Source organism: Penicillium daleae (genome assembly GCF_028827525.1).
Source record: "Penicillium daleae strain IBT 16125 chromosome Unknown utg000001l_segment0_segment0, whole genome shotgun sequence".
NCBI classification, from domain to species: domain Eukaryota; kingdom Fungi; phylum Ascomycota; class Eurotiomycetes; order Eurotiales; family Aspergillaceae; genus Penicillium; species Penicillium daleae.
The window spans coordinates 727,779-749,660 of NW_026623149.1; the positions used below are offsets into that span (position 1 = coordinate 727,779).

Here is a 21,882-nt window from a genome sequence, read left to right on the forward strand (position 1 = left end):
CGGAGTACAGTACAACAGTATATGTAATTATGTATATGCAGAGTTTAAAATTCGCCTCCTCCTCGCACCACGGAAGCCTCACCCTCAACCACCATCCCGAAAAAATCCAAATGTAACTACAGTACGGAGTACGGAGTACAGACCGTAGCGTAGCCTCCATGAAAATCGCCGCAGATCATCCAAGCGCAGCGCCCCACGCACCAGCACCACAAGGGGGGAGGCCCGGGAGGGAGCTCAGGGCCCGGGGCTGTGCAGGCTGAGGCAACCAGGTTTTGGAGCAGCTCCAGGCAAATCGACGGGTGAGGGGGGCCCATGTGCCGGGCAGTGGGAACTGGACAAGCAGGACTGGGCGGGCGCTAAGTTAAATACATACTGTACACATTTAGGTTTGAATTTTTGAATTCTTGGATTTTTGGATTTTGGATTGGCTTTGGGTTCCATTCGGTTTGACGTTGGACCCCTATTTTATCTGATATCGAGTGCTCCGTCCAGTTACTACTGTACTACCTACCAGGAGGCATTAACATTAATTACGGGTAGAGTGGCGAGTGGAACCTGGAACTTAGCTCAGGTAGACATTTCTATGAGCGACAAATAAGAGTAAGAAAGTGAAGTATTAGTTACTCAATTTGAATTTTCACTACCCTAGTGACAACAGTACATACGCTGCCCAGGTGCTATGGTTAACTAAACTAGTCCGCCGAAGCCAGGGCTAGTACTGCGGCTGACAGGCTGAACAGCTGTACTCCGTACATATACACATACTGGATGTACACCCGCCACACGAAAGCACATAGATCTACGATGGGAGGCGACTGAAACTCCATCCACCCATCCTTCATCCATGAACTTGATCGGGATAGGGCACGTCAGCGCCACTGCGTAAGTTACAAAGCACGAACTGCAGACCACGATATCCTCGCAGTTCGCGGCGACTTGACTTGGCAGTAATAACTAACCGCAGTACTAAAAATTGAAAGCAACCCAATGGCGAAGTCAGCACAGTCTGTCTTCTTCTCTAACTAACTACCCAAAAATGGATTATTAGAGTCATAGTCAAGAAGATCTCGGATGTACCCGAAGGAGACTGCAGTAGAGTATTGTAGGTACGATACGATAATGCACTTTTGACTTGAAAAAAAAAATACCGCAAGTCTTATTTATAGTTATAGGTTCTACCGAATGCTTGCACTCTCTGGTACCTAGCGAGCTACCTAACCTAATATAAGCTGGAATTGAACAGACAAGCGTATCGGACGGACGTGGACTCCGCATGTATATCTAGCAGTCCATTACAAGCCCACGAATAAACTCGCCCAAAGAAGAACTTTTTCTCCAGGGGTCTAGCTAGTACTGTAGAAAAGGCCGAGCAGCATCGCAGAAAACAGAGCAATAATGGAAAGAAAAAACGAAGGAAGGAAGAAAGGAACAGAGAAGAGAAAGAAAAGGATATCACATAACTAAACTAATCCCAACCATTGGAACCGAGTATCACAATCACAAACATTTCAGTATACTTAAGTTCTTTTCATAGACTCGCCCATCCCATGCCATCCAATCCAATCCAATCCAATCAAATAATACCCACCACACAACATGTTCACCAAGTACACACCAGACCACACGGGCCCTATTATCCCCATCCAATCCCTGCAAACCACACCACTCAAACACAAATCACGCCCCGCTAACACTCCTCTTACTCAAAAAGCTCCTCCTCGGCATCTTCCCAGCAGGCGACTCCCCCTCATCCGCACCACCAGCCGTAGAATGCGACGTACTCGGCCTCAACGACCCAGCACCAGCGCCAGCGCCAGCACCAGCACCAGCACCGCCAGCCTCAGGCGCATCAAAACTAGACCGAATAACAACAGACCCGGAACCAACAGCAACAGGCTTATCAACACCCGCCTCAGAACCCTGATCAGCAACGAGGAAGAATCCCTCACCGAGGACTTCGTCCGAGCCAAAGGTTGAATGATCGACGACACGGATCTGGTACTGCGCGGCGGCGGTGACCTTGGGAACCTTGAAGGATTCATCATATGCGACGGCGTCATCGCCTGCCTTGTGCGCTTTCGTCTTGTGGACTTCCTTTGCGCCCTTGCTACCCTGTACGCGGACGATGACGCGCAAGTTCGCGGAGGACTGGAAACCGGACGCCGAGACGATGGTGATATGCGCGGTGCCTGTATCGCCGCGGCTACCACCACCACCGCCGCCGCCGCCGAAGACGGAGAGGCGGTCGCCGTAGATAGATGCCGTGCTGCGGTTGCGGGTGTGTTCCTTTTGCGGGGTGGACGGGGTGGGAGGGTGTGTGTGCCGTCGAGGGCTACGGCGGGGGTGTTACGAGTTGCGTCGACGAGGGGGCGGCGGAGACGAGGGAGCCGTTGCGGTGGTCTGTGGCGGGGTCTTCAATTGTGCTGTTGGCGACGGAGGCGGCGTCATCGTCGACGTGTTTGTCTTTGTGGAAGCGGCCGAAGATCTTTCCGCCGATGGAGGTGGCTCCGTGAGCGGCGCCGCCGACGACGGCACCACCGACCTTGAGAGGGACGCCGCCGATTGTCTTGGCTGTGCCGCCGACTTTGCCGCCGATGCCGCCGACGAAGGTGGCTGAGCCTTGGCTGAGGCGCATCACGTAGTCGGGCTTGAAGAGGAGGTTTAGGTGAATGGTGCTGGGCTGGCCGTTGGTAGGCGGCTTGGCGTCCTTGGATGGGTTGATGAGAGTAAGGACGACGTCCTTTTGCTGGAAGGGCTCAAGTTGCTCGAGATCGATCAAGGCTTCGCCGAGACTATCGTCACCAACACCACGGTCATAGTCCCACACTTCGACACGGAACTTGGAGTCAATACGAGTCTTGACCTCGACTTCGAAGGCTTCGTTCCAGACAGGATTCAAGTTCTTCTTGATAACCTCGGTCTTAAAGATCTGATGCTTGTCGTCATCGCCAATGAAGAAGCGGCAGTACGGGTCACTCTTGCCGTTGCTGTCGGCAATGGGGAGGTTGACACCCTTGATGACCTTGACTTGCAGCTTACCCATGTTGTTAATGCTCTCCCTAGGATCCAGGTGCATCTGGACGGGGATGTAGCGAGCGCTAACAGTAATCTTGCTGACCTCGCCAGTGTTGGACCGAAGGACCAACTCTTTAGGCTCGTACAAGATGTGCTGCAGAGTTGTGAGGGTGTTTCCAGTAAGTTTGGCTACGGTGTTCTCCTCGCTCGAATCGTTGGGGTCATTCTTGTGAACCAGGCGGACGGTCATCTTGGAGAACTCCAGCTCGCGCACGAAAGCCTCGCCGATATCAGAAGAGTTGAGAGTCTTGGAGTGAATCTTGGACGAGGTGTAGGCCGGGAACATGTAGTCGTCGATGACGACCTCCAGCTGCACATCGCTCTGAGCTAACTCGCCATGATGGAACTTGAACACGACGAAACCAGACTCTGAAGGATATAGTTAGCGGGTGCAAGGATTTTTGAGAATCGCAGAGCGCGTATATTAACGCCAAGTGAAGCGGGGGACGTCTTACCATATTTCGGCAGGTCCTCCTTGCTCAGCTCCATCTTAGGAATCGACTTGACCGACCTCACAGAAGACACATCCGAGTCCCGGGTCAACGGACGAGAGAGATTAGTCTCCAAGCTAGCGCGACCATTAGTAGTCGGCTCGCCATTCGTAACCCCATTCGTCGCAGCGCCATTTGACACCGCCTTGGAAGCCTTGGAAGCCTTCGAGTCAACGCTGGCAGTCTTGGCATGGCCAGGCCGAACCTTCGAGTCCGTGCTCTTACGAGGGGCATCAGCACCGGCAAGTTCACCCTCCTCTTGCTCCTCCTGCTCGGCCTCGTCCTCGGGGTTGGACACCGGGATAGTCGGGTAGAAAGCGACAGTGTAGTTGATGTGGCCCTTGAAGTTGCCCTGTCCGTAGCGCAGAGGGGAGGTAGTAAGCTGCTTGTCATCATCAATCTCATACTCGCCAGTCTCCTTCTCGCGAACGAAATCAGCGGCCTTGAGCTCGACCCAGCCGAGGGAGCGGTCCTTGTTGAGCTTCTCTTCGTCCATGACCTCGACGACCAGTTTTTCGCGGGAACTGCGAATAGGAACGTAGACAACCTCGTCCCAGACAGGGTTGAGGTTGTTCCGGAAGGTGACGGTACGCCCGCGGGTCAAGCCGGACAACATCACACGAGCATAGGGGTCAGACTTGCCCATCGCCTCAAGGTTCCGCAGATCCGTCGCACCCTTGAAGTGGAAGCGCATGACACCGATAGGATCGACATAGCCAGCACTACCGGCAACGCCGCTCAGGGCAACAGGCTTCCACTGCAGCTTGAGCTTGGCGCGGCCTTCCTTGACGCCGTGCAGGTGGAACCAGTCCTTGCCCTGCTCCATCATCTTCATCATGTCGTTCATCTTGATCTGGTAGCGACCGATGATGGGATCGGCCATGACATCGCGATCGTCCTTGATGATCAGCCCCAGGCGGGCATTCTTACGATCCGTGACGATGAATTCCTTCGAGGCATTCTGGAAAATAGGGTTGTTGGTGCGCTTCAGCTTGCTGGTGATGTGGATTTCCTTGCCGTTGAGCAGCAGCACGGCGTACGGGTTCAGCTTGCCGACGAAGCTCTTACTACCGTCCAGATCCTTGGCCTGCTCGACGGTGAACTGCGCGATACCAGTGTTCATCTCTGGTGGGGGTTCGATCTCGCCCGATTCCGATTTACTGCCTTCGAGGACGGGGAAGAAGCGAATGTCGGCTTGAATTGCACCACGGTGACGGCCGCTAGCCATGACTTCCAGATAGATACCCTGGTGCGAGGGCTCCTCCTCGAGCTTGCTGAGAGCAAAAGTAGCGGTTCCCAGTTCCTTGTCCTTGCGGTACTCGTTCCAGTCGTAGGGGACGATAGTCAGGGCGTCGGCGAAAGAAGTGATAATAACATAGATAGTCTCGTTCCAGCGTGGGCTGTCGGTGTCGTGCACGGTCTTGGTACGGCCCAGCTCGGTGCGGTTGTTCAGCGACACCACAGCATACGGGTCGGGAGTGCCGGAGAACTTGTCCGGGTTCTTGAGCTGCTGAGCGCCGTGCAGAGTCACGGCAACCACACCGATCGCCTGGTCGACCGGGTTGCCAGCAAGCATCTTGGCAATCTCAATGGGGAAGACATTCGGGTCGTACATCATGGGTTGCAGGTTATTGTGGATCTGCTCCTTGATGAAGTTCTCCAGACCGGGGATGAAGTTGATATCGAAGCCAAGGTGGTCACCACCAAGAGGCTTGCAGACGTAGTCAATTTCCGGCTTGCTCAAGAAGCAGACGTCCACGCGCTCGATGTGTGGGAAAGGCAGCTGGAGCTTAACCTTGACGCGCATCAGGCCGGAACAGGCCATGTCCTCGACAATGACGTCCAGACCTTTGCTAACCACACCCTTACCAACGCGAACTTCCAGAACAATCTTGGGGTTGATTTTATCCTTCAGCTGGCGCGCAGTCAAATCCATGGTATCATTAGGGGTGAAACTGAACTTCCAGTCCATGATAACGGTATCCGGCTCGGTCTTAGGGTAGGTCTTGACATGTTCAAGACGGGGCGGCTTCGTACCGAGAATAAAGGTCTTGAGGCGCAGATTGTCGAGGAAGGCAGGAGTCGAGGTGCTCAGAACCTGATCGACAGAGTTGATAATAGTATCGCACATAACGGGGGCATAGATGGGCCAGAACTTGACCAGGAAGCTGTTGATCCACTCCAGACTCTCGGTGTCAGTCTCCAAGCGCTGCTTGGACATTTCCCGGTTGATATCGTCACGGAAGTTACGGCGCACGCGGCGAATAGACGTGCGGTAGTATGTGCTACACGCTGCCATGACCAGCAGCACCCAACCCACACCACCACCCAGGGCTGCAATGAGCCACGAACTCAAACAGGCAAACACAATGATCGCGACATTATGGTACCAATCGCCGAAGAATTTATCGGGTATCCGGCCCTCCAAAAAGTCCTGGTGGTCGAGCAATGTGCCCTCGGCCTTTTCCTCCTCGGTCTTCTCGACGTGAAACTTGGGTGCCCATCCGGTGCGGTCGCGGGCCCAGCGCATATCCTCATCCAGGTTCTTGCCGCCCTGTGCGTCGACTGCATTAGCCTCCTCGGCCAGGATCGCAGTAGCTGAGCGAGGAGGAGGAAGATCGTAGTCTGCTTTGCTGTCATCCTAGTGTACAAAGGTTAGCTTCCAACGATCTTGCCGTAGACAGCCTGCCGAGGGAGATCCAAATTGTCGCCCTTACCTTGTCCGTCATCACAGCCATCCCCTCTGGCTTCTTATCGCGATGAAACCCCGGCGGCACTCGCTATCAGAAGCTGCAGTTAGCCTCTGCGCCTTGACTCCAATTGAGGACCAATCGCTTGCGTTCGAATGGCCATGCCAAAACCTACCGATTCCGCAGCTGCCGCCTTATCTTCAGGCGACGCATCAGGATCGAATTGATATGCAACGCCACCCGCCTGTCGAGTCTCTCTGACGAGGGCTTCCTCGATCGTTTCTGGGTTCACCTTGGATTGGGGATCCTCGGCCAGCTTCGTTGCGGCCTCAATGATCCCTTCCTCCTTGAGCTCTACCTTCTCCGCGGCGACGGACGCCATCTCGGCGGTCGGGTTGTGTGGAATGGGGCCTCACAAGGGCGCGGGATCGTGAGGGATGGGATGTCGGATACTCTGGCGGGCTGTAATGAAAATTATGAGCTGGTTAGATTCGCGCGCGTGAAGGTGGTGTATGGCATGGTGGATGGTGTCTGGTATGGTGTGGTCGAAGGGGAATCCGGGGATTGGTCGTGGTGAGGGGGGGAACGGGGCCGAGGGCGCGCTTACCACTCAGAAGGCTGGGGAGAGAGCTATCGCAAGGACCTAATAAGATGGCTGTGGTCGTTGGAATGGAGGAAGAATGGAGGGGAGGGGTTGGAGGTGAGGATGAAGAAGGAATTGTCCGAGGTGGGGACCGTCTGGATTGAGGAAGAAAAAGAGAGGGCGAGAGGGCGAGCGAGTCCTGAACAAGGCAAAGACGCAAAAGCAAAAAAGGTCGAGAGCCGACGCCAATTTGGGGATGTATCGGGGGACTCGCAACGCCCCAGACGCTTGCGTCAAGCATCGGCACGCTTGTGGCTGGAGCCTGCCCCGTCATTCAGGATTATTACGGGCGATTACAGCCGGGACGAGGAGGCCAGGTCCGGCGTGAGCTTGGAATTGTTCATGAACAGAGGACCAGGAGCTGGTCAATAATTTCCAGAGAGCGTATGCCAAGTGTACGGATAGATTAGCCTACGCAATGATCCTCGTCAGGACTTGGTGTAACTCTCCTCCTGGACAGCGTCATGTCATAGTCCTCCGGAAGTCAGAGCGCACCGCAGAAAAGGGCGGCGATCGGCCGCGGGCGATCGAAGATCAGTGACGTCTGTCGGACTACTGGAACTAAGGAACTAGTTGATCACTCCTCGAGCGACCGAGTCGTAGTACAACAAAGATAGCAAGATGGACAAGGGCGATCGAGGAGAGCTATACAGCCGAACGAAACAATTGATCAACTCGATGATCGTAGAATATCGTAGCTCACCCTCTCTGATCCGAGATCATCCTTGGTCCTGCCCACCATCCAGAGCTCCCATCCATGGTTCCATTCATCCCCCCCCGCTCATTAGTTCTTTAGTTCTTTAGCTCTTTACTCCGTACAGAATACTCTCTCACTCTCCCCTGCCAAGCACTCTCTTTTATACTCTCTACGAAGTTCAGACTCATGATAGGGGGCAACACCTCCAAATCTGATCTCAGTAATTTATTCTGCCCACCTCGTGTGTATTTTTCTTTCCCTCCTAGCTTCCAATCCACTAGCGGATCTAGCGATAGGGGATGGTTCAGCCACTAACAACGAACTATTACGAGTTAGCACCGCCACACGGTCGCCCATTATTCCACCGCATTTCTGTTTTCGGGCCCAGGAAGGAACTGATCAGCCAATTAGACGGGTCACTGATGTTCAGTTTACTCCGGCTCTTGCTGGGCAAAGTCATGGCGTCAACCACGTAGCGTTGTACTCCTTGTTCTCTTTGGTGGAGTTGCTGTGGCTAGGCAGGGGAAGTCCCAGCCCTACGTGTGATGGGCGCCAGGCATCAGCGATTCTCCGGTTGTACGGACACTTGAGAATGAGAACGAGAATAGGGGAGGGGATATAGGAAAAGAGGCAACTTATACTCCATATACTAACTATCCGTTCTATTTCTCTTCATACCGTCCATCAACTATATTATCCTACCACACCCATCAAGACCAACGCAACAATCACCCGAAAAACACCCCCCTTAATAGTTCCCCATCGGCCCTATTCCCACTAGCAGTCTATCACCCTTCCCATTGGGAGCTCACACCGATCGCCCTAACCCACAAGTTCCCCAAAAACCCACCTTGGACCTTCACCTGCAAAAAAACCAATAAAAATAAAAATAAATGAATAAAAAATAACAAGGCCCCAACACCCAGCCTGCCCCCCAATCAAATTCTCCCGAAATGTCGTGGCACCAGACAATGGTTCCCGAAGCCCGAGGCTTCGCCAGAGTAAAGTTCCCTATCTTCTCTAGCTTCTACGGCCTTGTCTATCTCCAGCATTGTATTCAGCTATAGAGTCTACGTACGGAGTATGGAGTACTGTATACTTCAATTGAATATTTACACAAGTTATCTAGGTATTGTGTACTCCGTAAAAACAGTAGAGCACTCACGGAGCCATTACACTCCTAGAACATAGACTTCGTTCGACACTTTACGGAGGATATACTGTAACAATATCTATAGTGGTAGTATCTCTATCATGCACATAAAGCGGGACAATGGGACAAGAACAATGCATACGGAGTATGTACTCCCAGTGAATAATAACGACATTGACAAAACACCAACACCAACACCAACACCATTGCCATTGGCCCGATCGGACACTCTCCATTGCATCTCCCACAACACATCATGCAGCAAAAGGCTGATTCGTCCCGCCGTCGAGTGGAATACACTGACTGCACTAAGGTAGAACTTGCAGACCGCAACCTCGGGATTTCGATCTATCAGCTTCCAACTTCCAGGCCCCGCGATCGTCATCGTGAATATCAATGTGAATTTCAATGTCAAAAAGCTATGTACCGAGGAATCTGAATCCTCGATGCAAATCCTCAATGGCAATGCCACTTGACGGAAATCAGGAAATACACTACAGTGTACGGAGCTCGGAGTAGTCCTACTCCGTAAAGTACTTTTTCCAGTCCTAGGTCTGGAGTGTAGATACTATAGTAGAAAACTCTCTCGTCGAGCGAGGGTGGCTGGAAACTACTCATGCTAGGACCTTGACTTGACAATGCGTGTCACACCATGCAGGGCCCAGACTTTCCAAGGTTTCCAACCCCCTCCTTCCTCTTTTCTTCTCCTCTCCTTTCATTGAGTTCGCTGTCCGAGCTACTGTACGGAGTACTCTACTCTACAGTAGTGTACACACTTACTCCGTAGTAGAAGTCTATTTGTATGGAACGTATGTGTGCCTGTGCTGTCTTTTGCAGCGGGCTGAGAATAGGGAAAGTATAAAATGTAGCGTCTACCTATAAGTGCAAGTACCCCCCGCCCGTGCTATTTAGATACCAAGCCCTTCCTGCTAGAACTGCTTCCTTCTCCTGCCAGTAAGACATTCCCTAACTCATAACTAACTCTAATAGTTGTTCTATGTCTCTGTACTTGACAGGCCTTTCCTAGCCCTCTGGAAAGAGATTCTCTACTTGTAGGGTAGAAGGCCTGTTAATCAGGTAGAAAAAAAAGTACTAGGTCAGATTACTTCAGAGACTGTTCCTTGACGAGAACAGAGTCTCCTCCTCATGGCTCGATTTAGACATAGTCTCTCTCTTCTGTGGAACAGGAAGGAGGGGTAAACGTCAAGCCGAGAGAGATGAGAACCTCAACCTGACGCGTGTGGAGCTGTGGGAGGCACCACTCCAGAAATTGCAAGGGTGCGAGTTGCTATCAATAGTTGTGTATCGAGTTTTCGACATACCTTTTCCTAGTGAGAGATTCTCAACAGAGGTAACCGGTTTGAATGCATCCCTGCAGATATAATTCAATTCAGTGATTGGCCATATTTATCCTGTATTCTCCAAAAAGGTTAATGCCAATATAGACCATACTAGAATCAGGGTTTAATTATTGAGTCAGTCTACTCCCTTTCTCTAATAATGCTACCATCAGGTGCGATTTAATTATTTTTTTGTCGATAAGAAGATCAGTCGAAAAAGCCCAAGCCGGAGCGCATCTTGGGTAGACATTGGTCTCCGATTTCCAGATTCAGTCTTCTGAATAGCTGCCGGCTGTATTGTCCAGGCTAAAGACACGCTTCGTGATAGTCAATTTGACCTCTCCAGCACAGCATACAACTATCACACGAAAGACTCTACTCATCAACCAATACAAAGTATAATATATGTAAGCAAAACCATGACACAAACTCGATTTTGGCATAAACGGAACTAGGTACGGATATCTGCAGCAGAGCTCATCACATCTTGAAATTCGTGGCAATAGATTACGCAGGGCAGTACTAGCTCCCCGAATCAAGGTCCAAGGTCGCTGGTCCCTACAAACCTTAACTTGACAGCCAGCCTGCTCTGAAATAATAAAATATCTCGGCAATTTGCTCCAGTTTACCGGCCCATGCGGATGACACCGGCGGCCATCAGCTTCTGGATCTTGATGCGCACGGACGCGTTCTTCATGTGCTCTTGCAGGGCGGCGGGGTCGCTCTTTGCCTGGTTGAGGATGCTTTGCATGACGGGGTCGTTGAGAATGGCCATGATCTGAAGATCAAATTAGTATCAAAGTATCAACTTCCAACTCCTATGGGATAAAACCATCCGGCGAGGACAGTGTGCAACATACCTCCGGGTCATTCTGAATACGCTCCATCGTCTGCTGCTCAGTCTCGCCAGCACGAGCACTGAACTGCGCCTCCAAACACTTCTGCTGCTGCTGCTCGATCTCACGAGCGTGAGTACCATCATCCTGCTCGGCAGCCTCGGTAAACGTATCAATAGCACGGTTATACTCCTTCATGGCAACGAGGGCCTGACCCTTGCGCATGTAAGCGCGGATGAACTTGGGATCGCGAGTAATGGCCTCGTCGCAGTCCTGCACGGCCTGGGGGAACGCCATGAGCTTGATCAGTGCGGCAGCACGGTTGGAGTAACCGCGCGGGTCCTTGGGCGCGCGCTTGGTCATCTCGGTGAAAGCATCAACGGCACCGGGCCAGTCGGCTTCTTGGAACTTCTGCTGGCCGAGCTCGCGGGCCTTTTCAGCGAGGGCGGGGTCCACGTAGGCATCCTTCTCAGCGGTGAGCTTGTTCTTCTCGGCGGCGCGGAGCTTGGCCAGGGCCTCGGGGGTGCGGTGCTCCATGAGAGACTTGTTGTAGTAATCAATGGCCTGGTTGAGGTCGCCCATCTTCTCGTACGAGGAGCCAATACGGGTGAAAGCCCTATACACCTTGTCAGTAAAGATGACCTTTCACAGGAGGTGGTGGTGGATGCCATACTTCGAAATGGTCTTGAAATCGGCGCGCAGGTCGCGACCCTCCTCAACAGCCTTCTGGCAGATCTCCACGGTGCCCTGGTAATCGCCCTTCTCGAACTTGGCGGCACCAATGTTGTTCAGGTAGGTGATGTCCTTGTTCAGCTCCCAGGCCTTCTCGTAGTGCTCAATGGCCTTGTCGAGATCCTTCTTCTTGTAAAAGTCGTTGCCGATCTTCTTCTCAGCATCACCAGCTTCTTGGGCCTTCTTCTTGGCAATTGTCTCTTCATCCTCGGGCTCGGGGGTAGGCTCCTTCTTAGGCTGTGCGGGAGCAGGCTTGGCTGCAGGTGTAGGCTCAGCCTGGGCACCAGCAGGACCACCCTCGGGAGCACCGAAGCTCATATCGATGCCCAGGAGAACGCTCATCACCTGCAGGAAGCGGGGGTCGCGGATCTCCTCGCCAACACTGTTGGGGTTTTGTTGGATCTTCTTCAGCTTCGCCATGAACTCAGCATCGTTCAGCAGGCTCGCAGTCTTGGGGTTGCTGGCGAGCTTCTGGAACAGTGCAGGGTCGTTGAACATGCCACCCAGACCACCGGTAGGGTCACCCTCAACACCGTCAGCCGTGGCCTCGGCATTGATGGCGCGCTGAACGGCGTTCAGTCCAGACTTGGCCTGCTCGTTGCCGGGCTCGATCTTCAATGCCTCCTCATATGCGTCGTAGGCGGCCACTACCAACCACTCGTTAGCGCCTACAGCTCTATAAAGGTCTTATCTTGCCTATTCACAACAGATATCACTTACGGAGGTCACCCAGGCCCCGGTAGGCAGCACCCTTGCGGAGGTGACCCTTGGACCAGTCAGGCTTGATGCTAGTAGCCTTCTCGGCATCCTCGAGAGCGTTTTGGTACTCGGATTGGGCGGAGTAGACAGCGGACCGGTTGGAGTAGAGGATGTGGTTCTCGGGTTCGATGGCAATAGCTTGTGTGAACTTCTCACTGGTGGAAATTGAACATCTCATTAGCGACTTCCGTTGAACCCATCATGAGCCCATAAAGGCGGGGTAGCAAACATACATGGCAGTGGGATAGTCCTTGGCCGAGAAGGCCTTGTTGCCTTCAGCCTTTAAAGCGTCAGCCATGGTGGAAGCAGTGGGGGTATAAACAGGATGTGTTCGAGGAGAAATGGAGGTCAATGAGGTTCTGGGGGCCGTGGTTATGAGCTCGCGTTGCTGGCCGAGCTTCTCGAAATTTCCGGAAGATCTCTGATGCCTCAGGCCACAGGGCGGCGTGACAGGCTTAAGCTCTGGACGCACTAAACCCAATGAGGGCACACCCGACCATCCCCGCCGGCGAAAAAGTCGCCAAACGGTGTTTTTTGTGATTCACACTTCTCTCAATTCAATTTGACTTCCTGACTCATGATACCCTGTCCCTTCTAAGCCAGTCACGATGATCCTTTAACTGGCTCCTCCCTGCTTCTGCAGATGCTTGAGTGGAACATGCCCTCTCCCCTCGACCCATAATCGTGTCTCTACCCTCCCTCCCAGCTGAGCATCCTCCCAGCCTCTCTCACTCTCTCCACAGTCATGGCGTCTCGTGTGACCGAGGTCGCCTCGCGACTCTACGACGCCTGCATCGAGAGGTTCGAAGCCAACCACCTCTTCTATCAGCAAGACCTGCTCGCCCTCGATGTCATCCCCAAGGGAGAAATCGACCTGTTGCTGAAATGCGCCCAGTCGCTGGTCGATCAAAAATTGTTCCGACTCCACCAAGGCGCAAATAACCGCCTCGCATGGAAGGTTATTTCTCGTGACGATGCCGAGAAGTAAGCCTCTCTCCTTTCTATTCGATTTTTTTTTTTTTTTTTTCAAATTTGTGAATATTCCAGGCGAGAGCACAGTTGCTGACTCAAAATTCTTTTCCCTTAGACTTCAGAGTCTCAGTCCCGACGAGAGCTTGGTGTACAACGTCATCCACTCCAGCGGCCGCTCGGGTGTCTGGGTGCGCAACATTCAATCACGTACAAACCTTCACAAATCCATCCTCGATCGCTGCGTCAAATCTCTCGAGAGCAAAAACTACATTAAGAGCGTCCACAATGTCAAGTACCCGACCCGGAAGATGTACATGCTCGCGGGCTTGGCCCCGAGCGAGGACATCACCGGAGGTGCCTGGTTCACAGACGGTGTCCTTGACGCCAACTTCATTAACAGCGTTGCTGGTTTCATCGAATACACCGTGAGCATCCGCAGCTGGCACGAAGTGCCCGCCGCCGACCTTGGCCGCGGCAAGCGCATCAAGACCGCGACTGGCATGGCTGAAGTGAAGGCTGAACCAGGGAAGACGTACCTCCCCTACCCAGCCAATTACACTGGCTACCTGACTGTGGAAGGGATCACCAGTGAAATTAACCGGAGCGGTATCACCCCTGTGCGTCTGGGCGAGGACAGCGTCATGCAGCTAGTGCAGATGCTCTGCTTCGACAAGAAAATCGTCGCGCTAAACAACGGCAACAACTACAAAGCGCTTAGGAACCCCGACATGGTCAAGGCCAGTCAGGCACGGAAGCCTGCCGCCGAAGAGGAAACCACCTCAACTATCTTTGGTGTGGGCAAGAATGGAATGACCGAGTCGCCCTGTGGATCTTGCCCTAACATCCGTCTTTGCTCGCCCGGCGCTGCCATCAGCCCGGAGACTTGTGAATACTTTGACCCGTGGTACGAGAAGGTCCTCGGGTTTTGATTCTCGAAGAAAGAGGTTATCTGGATTGTCGTGGAATAAACTGGCTATTTTTCCTCTGCGGAGAAGACTGCCGCACGACCCGACTATCTCGCAACCGATTCTCACCTACCACTACAGAGGAAGAGAGCATCTCCCACTCTCGTTCCTCCTCTTTCATTCTGGCACCGTGATCCACACCGTGCCTCCCTTTTGCATGCAAGATGGAAGGACCCAAAAAAAGGATTTGTGCATAGCGATGGCGTTGTTTTACTGTGATTATTATCCCGGCATCAGCTGTCCTTCGAACTGAGCAGCGATTGCTCATATGTATCTTTTGGACGAGACAGGGGCTGCGCTGGATGGCTTTGGCATGAGGCTACACGAATCATGGATCTAGAGATTAGCTAGTAGAAAATATGTCTACGAGCATACAAGTGTCAACCTCCAGTTCTTTTAGATTCGACGTAGCGAAGTCATCGTATCCGTCTGCTTGTATAGTGTATTTAATTAGGAATTATTACTAAATAATCCGTTTTATATTTAGTTCATCACTTTGATGTTCCGTTTGACCTTACTGCTGTGCTAGTGATCGAAAATTTCCTAGGACGACAAGACGAGCTAGGTATGTATTACGCTAGCTCGCAATAGAGGGAAACTCGCGCTGGCTAATCATTTTTGATAATATCGGTCGATACTCCTCCGCTAATTACGCTACTAGTGATATATATGATATTGGAGAATTCTTCCCTACTACCGATCATGGCTCTATTCTTCTGACGTCTCGGCTCCAAAGGTTGACTGAGCTAGGGAAGTCTTTTCAGCTCAACAGACTAGGCTCCAAGGATGCAACCCAACTACTCTTGCAAAGCACCCGCTTATCAGCTACGGATACCGTTAGGGAACTTGAGAGCAATCCAGGTACTAAATCCTTTAATACATAGATCCTGGTCATAATACTAATTAACATATATAGATACTCTTGCTCTTGCTAGTCGTCTAGATGGACTTCCATTAGTAATCGTCATCGCCGGGGCCTTCATGCGTGAGACTAGAACCAGCCCTACCGAATACTTGCAGTATTACCGAGAGTCTTGGACCGAGTTACAGCTATAGTCAAATCCCGAACGCCAGTACTAATAAGGTAATATACTATAAACATAGATGATCTTATATTATGAGATCCAGAAGCGGGACCCTCACGCAGCGAAGTTGCTTCTTTTACTTGCTTACTTCGATAATCGAGATATCTAGTATGAATCGATAAAAGGCAGCCTTTATAGCTCCAATGTTCCTGCTTAGCTTGAAAGGGCTCTATCAACCGGACTCGCGTTTAGAGCCGGCGTCAAGAATCTCATCGACTTCTCTCTGCTTGAGGCTAAGGCACGAGGCGGAAGCTATACAATACACCCAGTAGTCCAAGACTGGTGTATTCATCTTTCCAGGACAGACAAAAATGTGGATTCGACCCAGCTTAATGAACTAGCACTGAAATCTATTGGATTCAATATCCCAAGCTCAAGTAACAGAAATTATTCCGAGCTTCAGCAACCGCTTATTCCACACGCTAATCATGTACGTTATAGGGAGTGTTCAGGTAGCAACATTGATATTGCAGTATGGCCAGCATTCGATGGTTTAGGGTATCTCTACTTTGACCAGGGGAGGCTAAAGGAGGCAGAGGAGACGTACCAGCGCGCACTAGCAGGTTATGAGAAGGCCCTCGGTCCAGATCATACGTCTACTCTCAATACAGTCAACAACTTTAGGAATCTCTACAAATCTCAGGGGAAGCTAAAGGAGGCGGAGGAGATATACCAGCGAGTTCTAGTAGGCAACGAGAAGGTCCTCGGTCTAGATCATACGTCTACTCTCGGAACGATCAACAACCTTGGTCTTCTCTACTTTGACCAGGGGAGGCTAAAGGAGGCAGAGGATCTGTACCAGCTCGCACTGGCAGGCAAGGAGAAGGCCCTTGGTCATGATCATATGTCCACGCTTGATACAGTCTACAACCTTGGGAATCTCTATAAAAGTCAGAGGAAGCTCAAAGAGGCAGGGGAGATGTACCAGCGAGTACTGGTAGGCTATGAGAAGATTCTTGATCCAGATCATAGCAAGATACTGCGGCTTAGAGAAAGATTAACTAAGCTGAGCATTGCAGATTGAGAATATTGCATTACTATATAATACTTTTCCACTTTTGGACGGTTAATGCATGATCCTGATGTAGGTATTCTTCGGAGTGGGTTTAGCATGTGTCTTCTCTATAGATAAAAAACAACGCAACTTTCCTTATGACCATATAGAATGTATCTCATTCACATCGTATTATTTTCAAACATCTTTTAAAAATGATGCTCTTAGCGAGGTTGGGGTAGAACCGACCTTACTAAACAACGTTCGCAATTGTGGAAGATCTATACATACTTATAAGGCTTGATGTACTGTGCCGTCTGTACTGTGGCTCCCCACAAATAAGGAACCCCACAAAACTGCCCCAGTTCCCGAACACCGCCTTTGAATGCTGGGGCTAAAGCGGGCACTTTTCGTCCGACCAAACCATCTTTTCGCGGATCCGCAATGCCTACTACTCCCGAGTCCAGCACTTGACACTTCACTCGCCAAGCCTAATGTCGACGACTCTTGCATGAGCGGCCATGCCTCGATCCCCAGACAGCAACGCGCTGGCCCTTAAGCGCAAGCTGCAACAAGCCGACTCCCAGTCCGAGCCCACCTCCAAACGCCACCACCTTCAGGGCTACGATCCCAAGGCACCATGGCTACACGAGACGAAGCCAATCAACGGATGGCGGACGCTGGGCAATCCAGCAGTCTACAACTCGCTACCGCTAGCGAACATGGTCTCTGCCGTGCAGGACCTGATCGATCCGGACTTTGATCCGCTGACGGCGATTCTGGACGATGAGCCTCGCTTTTTGAAACCGCTGCCGGATCGAATTGCGCCGGAGGATTTGGAGTTTTTGCGCTTTCGTGGGGCGCTGTCTATACCTGAGACTGGGTTGCGGAATGAATTGTTACGGTCGTATATTCAATGGGTGCATAGTTTTATGCCCGTGCTTAACTTGCAGGAGTTTTTGAGATGTGTTGCGGAGAATGATCCGCGGGGAAATGTTAGTATACTGCTTTTTCAAGCGGTGATGTTTGTCGGGACGGCTTTTATCGATTTGAAACACTTGCAGGATGCAGGGTACTCGACTAGGAAGAGTGCCCGCAATGCCTTTTACACCCGGTTAAGGGTAAGTCAATCATACCATCATGTGGAAACGTCAGGGATTGCCTGCTAACAATTTCTGAATATAGTTGCTATACTCTCTTGACTGCGAGGAAGATCGTATCGTCATCCTGCAAACACTGCTGCTGATGACCTACTGGTCCGATCCGGAGAACAGCCTGCATCGAGATATCTGGGATTGGATTGGTATCTGCAATACTCAAGCACATTCCATCGGACTCAACAAGGACCCTTCCACCGGCGACATGGATCCGGAGACTCGCCGCTTGCGCACTCGAGTTTGGTGGTGTATATACTCACGCGACCGACTGATAGCTATGGGCATGCGGCGTCCACTGCAGGTCAATGAGGGTACTAGCAACGTACCGATGCTCAAGCTGGAAGACTTTGATTTCGAGCCGTATTCGCCATCAGTGGTGGCTCTCTTCCACTGTCGACAACTCGAAGACGTCTCACATCAAAAGCGTCTGGCGACCATGTTCATTGAAAAAGCAAAGCTCTGCCAGTGTATTGGCAGGGTACTGTTCGCACAGTATGCACCGTCGCAGCGTCAGTTTGGAGCTACAGACCGCACTACGGTCACTTTGATTCCCCGACAGGCTTCAGAGTCGGAGTTCACGCGGTGCAGCCAAAAGCTCGACTCTTGGTTGAGCGCACTTCCAAAGGACGCCCAGTTTATACCAGCATCACGAAATAACTTCTGCGACGGCGAGGACGTATTACTCGTACATGGTGCGATGCTGCGCATGCTCTACCACGCCACCACCAGTGCCCTGCACCGGCCGTGGGCCACATACTCAAAAGATCAGTCCAAGTCCCGTCTTGAATGGCGAAATATGGCCCGAACCAAGATGCAAGATGCAGCCACGGGAATCACGCATATCATCCAAGGCCTCAACCAGCTCAACCTCACGCGTTTCCTCCCACAGACCGGCGTAACCGTCATACTCCCGGCTGCAGTGGCTCATTTATCCAACTCCATGTCCGACAACCCGGCTCTCCGAGAAAGCAGCATCTCCAATTTCCACCGCTGCGTCCAGGTCCTCCACGGCCTGAAGGATATCTACCCAGCTGCTGCTGTGGAATTTGCCAACCTCGAAGCCGCAATCAAAATGCAGACTGGCAATTTAAACTCCAACACATTCTTCCAAATCATGCAAAACAACTTCGACTCTACAACGGCCCCTGCGTACACCGACGCTAGGAAACCAAGTAGCGCGGACTCTATTACAACCACTCACTCCCTCCGCTACCTGGAAGATAAACCCACCGGCGATGCTGAAACCCCAACCTCCCGCGCACAAGCTGCATCTACCAATATCAACAGCAATGGCAATGGTCAGAGCCAAAGCCATAACCATCAACACAACATAAATACCACCTCCTCACCACATAACAACAACACCTCCCAAAACACACGCCGCCCCTTCCCCAACGACTTCGACGACCACTTCGCCGTCTCCAATACCCAAATCCCCCCCTCCGCCGAAAACCCCTTCACATACCTCACCTTCGACTTCGACAGCTTCCCGGGCCTCTCCTCCCCTCCTTCATCGACAAACCCCAACACAAACACTAACACTAACACCCGCAATCCCATAAAAGACATCAACCTCTCCCCAACAACGGACCTCGACGCCATAGACTGGACCCAAGCCCTATTCCGAAACATCTCCGTGCCTGCCCTCGACAAGCCCACCGACACTATGGACGTCTTTAGCAGCGATGGCCCGCACCGGACGCAGAGCCTTGCACAGCAGGTCAGCGAGCCGGAGCAGGATCTCTTTGCGTTTTCGTTGAAGGATGACGATGAGGCCGGCGGGGGATTTAGGCATCATTCTACCGGGCATGGACATGGGCATGGACATGGGGATATTACGGGGGATTTGGATAAGGATTTGGGATTTCAGACTGGGGATGAAGGGTTTTAGCCTGATGATGAATCCCTTTATGAGTATATCTTTCTGACTTTTGATTTTGTATCTATTTTGGGGGGAATGTGGGTGCATAGGATATGTATATAATCATGGGAATCGGGTATGGATGGATGAATGGATTCAAAGCATCAGTATATCCAAATTGAATTAATCTTTCACTTGTTACAATTTCAAATTGAAACTGTCCGACCTTGAATATATGCTTATCACATTGCTGAGTCTGCAATCTCTACTCTATTACTGGATATAATTGCGAGTCCCCAATTCCTCCCCATCTATCAATAGCACATCATGCCCGTCTTCACAGAAAGCAAGATAATTAACCCTTCACCTGGCGCAAACAACATGATTTCATCTAATTTCCCTGTATGCCCGACCATTTCACCATGTACCCAAGCGCAGGCACTCGCTACCGCCGCCCCGCCCAGCGGTTACTCTCATCACCCTCGGTCCAGGTCTGCTCGATATAGCCCAGCTTCTTCTTGACCTCCAGCACCTTGGCGCTATCACCCATGTTCTTGCCCATGTTATCGCTCAGCTTGACAGCTGGGCGGCCGTTGGCAGTGGCGATCTTGATGACGATGTTGAGGGGCTTCGACTTTTGGCCGTTGGATTTGTTTGCGAAGTCATCTGGGCCGCGTTAGCACAACCTGATCTGGTAAAGGACGTAGTATGTAGTATACAGCTAGGGGGTTGGTCGACACTTACTCGTAAAGAAAGTCCCCACGCCAAATGTTGGATTGAATCCGGCTTCTTCGGAAATTGCCTTGTACTCCAGACAATTCTCGATATTCAGCGAGTCCGAGAAGACAACCGTCTTCTTATCGGTGATGCCTTCGCGGTCATAAAATTCGCGCACCATCTTGACAAAGTAGGTCGGGTCGCCCGAGTCCTGGCGGACACCGGTGTAGACCTGGGCGTATGTCTTGGTGGAGCTAGAATGGTCGGTTTGGACTTCATTTGTGACGGGAGGAGACGCGGAAGCATCGCTTTGCACTGGAGCTGCGCGGATGGGTTTGCGGAAGGCGTCGAGGAAGGCAGGTGTGCCGAAGGTATCGGTGAGGGCAATTCCAAGGACCTGTATGCCTTCGTTAGCCCATATCTTCTTCGAATTCTTCCACGACCGGATAAAAACTTACACCCTCGCCAAAACATCCAAGCCAATACCGCAGCGCTAACTCATTGGCATTCTCATAGTCCTCCGTAATCGCCGCAATGGTCATATACCACTCATGCGCCACAGTGCCAACAGCACCAACGTCATACTTCATAGCAAAATGCACATTGCTAGTACCCGTCAAAACACCCTTCCATCCCTGCCGTTTTCCTTCCACCGCAGCCCGACAAAGACCCTTCATGACCAAATCGTGGGTATGATAATCTCTCCGCCGCCGCGATCCAAACTCTGAGAACACACACCCATTCTCCAAAAGCTCACAGCCCTTCCGGAACGCCTTTTCTTCCTGGTTGCTGTGGTCCCAGTCTTTATCGCTGAACATGAAATATGCCTGGCTAGTCAGCGCCAACAGCGGGATCTCGTACAAGATCGTGTCCACCCAGAGACCCTTGATGATGTATTCCACCGCACCCTCGTCCTCGTCGCTGCCAGTGTCTTGTGTGGGGGTGAACTTGATATCGATTTGCTCGGAAGGTCGCAGCTGGAAGGTCTCAAGGAAGGTGAGGTAGGTATCATTGAGGTAGGGGCACTTTTTCTTCAGCCATTCGCGCTCTTCGGCGGTGACGCGGATATTGGCGAGCTCTGTGAGGGACGCATTAGAATACATGATGGAATGGCCAGGCTGGCCTGCAGTTCCAAGGGACATTACTTACTCGCCATCTGCTCCAGAAGCCATTTGTATGCACCGCGCCGCAACTTCATGTGCGGGGTACGATTCGTGAAGCCATAGGTCACGTCTATCTCGAGTTAGAGACCCAGTACTCCAAGAACTCGGTCTTGACCACTTACAAACATCAGGAAAGTACTTCAGAATAGCGCATTGCATCGTCAGCTTGTACAAATCCGTATCCAGAAGGGAGAAGATGCCCTCCGGCCGCGGAGGGGTCGCATCCTGGCCCATTCTGCTGGTAGATCGGATGCGCCGATCTCGAGATCTGAGTGTCAATTGAGGAAGTTGGACTCAGAAGGCTGGATTTTGGGTATGCAGAGGGGCACGGATGAGTCCGACCAGCAAGCGAGTGAGTCGGAAGTTTTTTAAGGTGATCTTCCTGACTCAAGCAAACGCCTCATCGCGGGGGAAATCCCGATATGATTGGCTGTTTGCTCTGTTTGCATGGACTGTGCATGATGTATGGACAGGGGTTACGTAGACGCGCGAGATAGAGAATGAGAAATGGAAGAATATGCTGTATGGAAGGTTCTTGAATGAACAATATAC

At 51.7% G+C, this 21,882-nt stretch overlaps 6 protein-coding genes across 6 annotated transcripts; 2 read left to right on the plus strand and 4 right to left on the minus strand.

Annotated features, from left to right (window-relative positions):
• Positions 1-1,677: 1,677 nt before the first annotated feature.
• Positions 1,678-6,638, minus strand: N7458_000228 (uncharacterized protein; the record flags this gene model as incomplete). Its single annotated transcript, XM_056903622.1, has 5 exons — positions 1,678-2,286; positions 2,351-3,444; positions 3,531-6,207; positions 6,284-6,346; positions 6,432-6,638. 5 exons carry the CDS (start codon positions 6,636-6,638, stop codon positions 1,678-1,680), a joined length of 4,650 nt encoding a protein of 1,549 aa, XP_056771389.1.
• A 2,130-nt stretch (positions 6,639-8,768) lies between these two features.
• Positions 8,769-9,134, minus strand: N7458_000229 (uncharacterized protein; the record flags this gene model as incomplete). The annotated part of the gene is made up of 2 exons (XM_056903623.1): positions 8,769-8,816; positions 8,892-9,134. 2 exons carry the CDS (start codon positions 9,132-9,134, stop codon positions 8,769-8,771), a joined length of 291 nt encoding a protein of 96 aa, XP_056771390.1.
• Positions 9,135-10,714: 1,580 nt separating this feature from the next.
• sti1 (Hsp90 cochaperone STI1) lies at positions 10,715-12,714 on the minus strand (the record flags this gene model as incomplete). Its single annotated transcript, XM_056903624.1, has 5 exons — positions 10,715-10,867; positions 10,950-11,541; positions 11,599-12,304; positions 12,378-12,571; positions 12,650-12,714. The coding sequence occupies 5 exons, from the start codon at positions 12,712-12,714 to the stop codon at positions 10,715-10,717; spliced, it is 1,710 nt and encodes a 569-aa protein (XP_056771391.1).
• A 447-nt stretch (positions 12,715-13,161) lies between these two features.
• On the plus strand, positions 13,162-14,317 carry N7458_000231 (RPC34 RNA polymerase subunit family protein; the record flags this gene model as incomplete). The annotated part of the gene is made up of 2 exons (XM_056903625.1): positions 13,162-13,400; positions 13,504-14,317. 2 exons carry the CDS (start codon positions 13,162-13,164, stop codon positions 14,315-14,317), a joined length of 1,053 nt encoding a protein of 350 aa, XP_056771392.1.
• Positions 14,318-16,953: 2,636 nt separating this feature from the next.
• N7458_000232 (transcription factor domain-containing protein) lies at positions 16,954-19,480 on the plus strand (the record flags this gene model as incomplete). Its single annotated transcript, XM_056903626.1, has 2 exons — positions 16,954-17,553; positions 17,618-19,480. The coding sequence occupies 2 exons, from the start codon at positions 16,954-16,956 to the stop codon at positions 19,478-19,480; spliced, it is 2,463 nt and encodes an 820-aa protein (XP_056771393.1).
• Positions 19,481-19,895: 415 nt separating this feature from the next.
• N7458_000233 (nicotinate phosphoribosyltransferase) lies at positions 19,896-21,564 on the minus strand (the record flags this gene model as incomplete). Its single annotated transcript, XM_056903627.1, has 5 exons — positions 19,896-20,116; positions 20,195-20,564; positions 20,626-21,245; positions 21,317-21,400; positions 21,453-21,564. The coding sequence occupies 5 exons, from the start codon at positions 21,562-21,564 to the stop codon at positions 19,896-19,898; spliced, it is 1,407 nt and encodes a 468-aa protein (XP_056771394.1).
• Between the last annotated feature and the right edge of the window lie 318 nt (positions 21,565-21,882).